Raw genomic sequence first — 4394 nt, 5'->3', positions numbered from 1 at the left:
TCGGTGGTGTATGGCCAAGGCCTCGTACGCCGTCTTGACGTTGGCCGCGCCTTCCACGTGACGATACTGCCCTGCCTCGATCGTCTCGATAAGAATTCCAAAAGCCTTTTGGTCGTCGAGGTCGGGCGGGTTCGTCGGGCGTGCCGTGAGTTGGTCAAGGATCACTTTGGCCATGAGGCGGCCTTGGAAGTATGTCTTCCAGTCACGGTAATTGTGCTCGTTGAGCTTCATGGCGTTGGGTGTCGTCATGGGTCTTCCCTCTTGTTGGTTTTGCCTTGCGTAGGGTTTGGGCTCAGTACCTGTTGAATTGATGGGATGCGACTTGCGGCTTTGGAGCAGGCGGCTTGCGTTAGTGAGCGACTTACGAACAAGAGAGGAAATCGGAAAGTGATTAAGGAGTGTTAAGCTAATGAACTACTTCACCACATATATCCTGTTGTTCTCTTCTGCCTACGCACTTCAAGGTGCCCTAGCGCCAATGCCCTTGATGGTCGCTGCATCTTCGTTTCTGGTGCAATGATGTAAGTGTGCAATGCTGTCCTGGTGATAAACATTGTCATCCAGGGTTCAAGTTGCGGTATCCGGATGATTCCGTTGCCATCAACATACCGAACTTCAACAGCAGGGGCAGCGTTTGGTCGTTGAATAGACCAGTCAACACGTCGATAGTGATGTTCGAAAACGAGGCAACCGTCGTCCATTCCATGCTTTTGAGCAACGGTTCGGTCATGTAGGCAAAGAACGGCTACGTTCAAGGAGCTGTATATATATATAATATGTATATATACCACGAAGGAAGGTGGAAGGGGGATTATATATATACGGTGCAGGCGAGTTTAATAGGGCAGGCTGAACAGGAGCGGTGTGTAGTTGAAGGTCACGCTGCGGTCGCCAAAACCAGGCGACACTTTGCCATCCAACGAATGCCCCATTTCTGTTTGTGTATGTGATGGGGAAGACCTAAAAATACACTTGAAATTAGTTGATCGGATGGTATTGCGAAGGCCGTTTAGAAATTCGCTCGGTAAGCCTCGTCCCATTCCGTGTGTGACAGTTGGGTCACCGAATCCACGTCAATAATGTTACCCATTTCTGGATATCCGAGTCAACATGACAAGCTCGTTCGAGTCTACCAACCAAGTGACCATAGCCATTCGCAATACGTTTAGCCAAGTGAGTGCTGAAGCCAAGGCCTTGGAGACGAAAGTGGCTGCGTGGGCCGAGCTCGAAGACCGAATTCGGCACAATCTCCACAACCAGCCCAACATTATCACGTTGAACGTGGGTGGCACGACGTTCCAAACGTCCAAGGACACGATTTTGCGTGGGGAAGGCACTTACTTTCATGCGTTGCTCGGGTCTGGCCAGTGGAAACCGGAAGGAGGCGAGGGGTACTTTCTGGACCTGGACCCGACTCTGTTTCGACGTGTGCTATTCTTTCTACGCACTGGAAAGATCATGCCGTTGGATGGATTGACCGAACCCGAGCAGGATGAGTTTGCGGCGATGCTGGAGTACTTGAAGATAGACAAGTGGGCCCAAGCGCAAGCGATACGCGTACGATGGGACCCGAACGCCCACAGTCCAGACATGAATTTATCCAACAACTCGAGAACGATTGAGTTGTGTCGTTCAACCTTGGGAAAGTGGCAATGTGGTGTTGCCACGAAGCCACTGACGGGAAAATTTAAAGCCCGCGTTGATTATTCAACTGATCAGTGTTGCATTGGCCTTGGCCCAAGTGGAATGGACATCGCTTCCGACTCGTCAATGCGGAAATGCTACCTGTACCAGTCCACCGGAGCGATTTTGAGAATATCTCACCAAGTTATGACGCTTTCACCAATAGAAACGGGCGACGTGGTGACGATTCGGCGGGCGCCCTGGCATGTTGAGTTTGCCGTGAACGATGGCCATCCATTTATGGTGAATCTCGTGGACCCGTCCGAGGACTTGTTCCCTGTGGTGTTTCTGTATACCCAATGGAAAATTACTATCCTCGACGGATGATAAAACATAGCGAACTTTGGCTGTTACAGACGGAAGTCTGGTACTGCCCCAATTAAGTTACCTGTCGGCCCCCTTTGACTGCTCAATAACCTCACTATCCTGTCAATCTGCTGTAGAAGCTTTTTAGATAGCCTTGGTTCTGGATAAATGTTCAATCTTGACATGTACAAGCAGCGGTTGTTTGGAGAGTGATGGGGTGCATCAAAGAGCACTAGTTGGATCTCCGACCTCCATTGGGGTCACTTGAATGTTTCGACTTGCAGTGCCCCTGACAACCAAGTCTCGAGGGTGCCGCCCAAGCGGCATCGTACAAGATTAGACAAGATTAGACACACGATGCTACGGCAAGGTGTTGTCGTGGGGGCTAAGGGGGCTAAGTGGAAGTAGTGGGTTATGGTGGTGGGCGCGGATTTGTCGGAACCGCCGAAGAGATTTAAATAACACACTGTCGTGTAGTAACGACGACTTCGTTTCGTAGGAGTCACAAAGGGCAAGAGACTTCAACGACACCGGATGTCGATCACCTTGTCTCATGGAGTTGGACCTGGATAATTATCATTTCCACCTTGAACTGTGTCTCGTTGGAGTTTGCCAACCAAGCGGCATTCGGGATTTGCCCTGCGCCGAGCCAAATGAATGTTGAAGCGGAGACGTTGGTGATGATAGTGGCTGCGTGGGCTGTGCTCGAAGACCGCATTCGACAAAACACCAACAACCAACCCAACATTATTATCACGTTGAATGTGGCTAGCAACTACTGTAGAGAGTAGAAGTTAACCTCCGCGACATTGCAAGTAATCGGAGCGCCACGAGCGGTTCACTCAGCACCAGACAAGTGGGGGCTGTACCACGATCTGGTACGCCGTCACGACAGGGAGGCTTTCGGGGGAAGGAGGTGAACGGGGATGATTGGGGGCTAAAGGGGGTTAAGGTATGGGAGATGAGAATCGGGGTTATGGTGGTAGATGTGGGTGTGCCCCTTGTGTGTAGTGTGTGGCCCATCATTATGAACAGACATCGAAGACAGTATTAGGCAAATCCCCACCACGTGAACGATGCATAGTACGATGCGATCCCGACACCATGACGAGGAACGAGCTATACGTACACTTCGCCGAGGTGTGTGTCCGAGGAAATGAATGGGGGGGTCCAATATCGTGATGTATATACACTGTGTATTACTAGTAATACGAACGGCAATTCAATTGGAAGTGTATAATCGAATGTGAGCGACCTAAAAACGGTTAAGTACACGCACTGCGTATTCGACATCCGCAACACCCGGACATGTGCTCGGAGTTTGGTCGCTTGATATTCCACCAACCCTGTACGTTTGCCTTGATGCATAGTGCCCAACTGACCCCAAGACCGATCGATTAGCCTATCTATTCGGAGTACAACATTTCACATTATAAACTGGCAGGAAGGACATTTCAACGGGGGTGAGCCTTTGAGATTGATCGTTTCCAACTCGATGGGTAGTTCGCTTCCCGTCCATGGTTGGCAGTTGGGGTCCTCGCGTTATTCACTTTGTTACTCACTTGGCATTATTTGCGCATCTATCATGACAAGGTCATTGGAATCTGCCACCCAAGTGACCATAGCCATTCGCAATACGTTTAGCCAAGTGAGTGCTGAAGCCAAGGCCTTTGAGACGAAAGTGGCTGCGTGGGCCGAGCTCGAAGACCGAATTCGACACAAAATCTCCACAACCAGCCCGACATTATCACGCTGAACGTGGGTGGCACGACGTTCCAAACGTCCAAGGACACGATTTTGCGTGGGGAAGGCACTTACATTCATTCGTTGCTCCGGTCTGGCCAGTGGAAACCGGAAGGAGGCGAGGGGTACTTTCTGGACCTGGACCCGACTCTGTTTCGACGTGTGCTATTCTTTCTACGCACTGGAAAGATCATGCCGTTGGATGGATTGACCGAACCCGAGCAGGATGAGTTTGCGGCGATGCTGGAGTACTTGAAGATGGACAAGTGGGCCCAAGCGCAAGCGATACGCGTACGATGGGACCCGAACGCCCACAGTCCAGACATGAATTTATCCAACAACTCGAGAACGATTGAGTTGTGTCGTTCAAGCTTGGCAAAGTGGCAATATGGTGTTGCCACGAAGCCACTGACGGGAAACCCACGGTCCAGACATCAATTTATCCAACAACTCGAGATCGATGGAGTTGGGTCGTTCAAGATTGGCAATGTGGCAATGTGGTGTTGCCACGAAGCCAGTGAAGGGGACATTTAGAATTTGCGTTGACGTTTCAATTGGTCGGTGTCGAATTGATTGATCTTGGCCCGAGCGAAATCGACATCACTTCCGACACTCGTCGAAATGCTATTGATACATGTACGACCAGGCAGGCTACTGGGACC

At 50.6% G+C, this 4394-nt stretch overlaps 2 protein-coding genes across 2 annotated transcripts; both read left to right on the top strand.

Annotated features, from left to right (window-relative positions):
* Positions 1 to 1110: 1110 nt before the first annotated feature.
* On the top strand, positions 1111 to 2010 carry H257_17454 (hypothetical protein; the record flags this gene model as incomplete). Its single annotated transcript, XM_009846253.1, has 1 exon — positions 1111 to 2010. The coding sequence occupies one exon, from the start codon at positions 1111 to 1113 to the stop codon at positions 2008 to 2010; it is 900 nt and encodes a 299-aa protein (XP_009844555.1).
* A 1564-nt stretch (positions 2011 to 3574) lies between these two features.
* H257_17453 (hypothetical protein) lies at positions 3575 to 4266 on the top strand (the record flags this gene model as incomplete). The annotated part of the gene is made up of 2 exons (XM_009846252.1): positions 3575 to 3670; positions 3727 to 4266. 2 exons carry the CDS (start codon positions 3575 to 3577, stop codon positions 4264 to 4266), a joined length of 636 nt encoding a protein of 211 aa, XP_009844554.1.
* Positions 4267 to 4394: the final 128 nt, after the last annotated feature.

Source organism: Aphanomyces astaci, assembly GCF_000520075.1.
Source record: "Aphanomyces astaci strain APO3 unplaced genomic scaffold supercont1.107, whole genome shotgun sequence".
In the NCBI taxonomy this organism is placed as follows: domain Eukaryota; phylum Oomycota; class Saprolegniomycetes; order Saprolegniales; family Verrucalvaceae; genus Aphanomyces; species Aphanomyces astaci.
The sequence above is the reverse complement of the archived record's forward strand: the minus strand, read 5'-3'. Positions and strand labels throughout refer to the sequence as shown.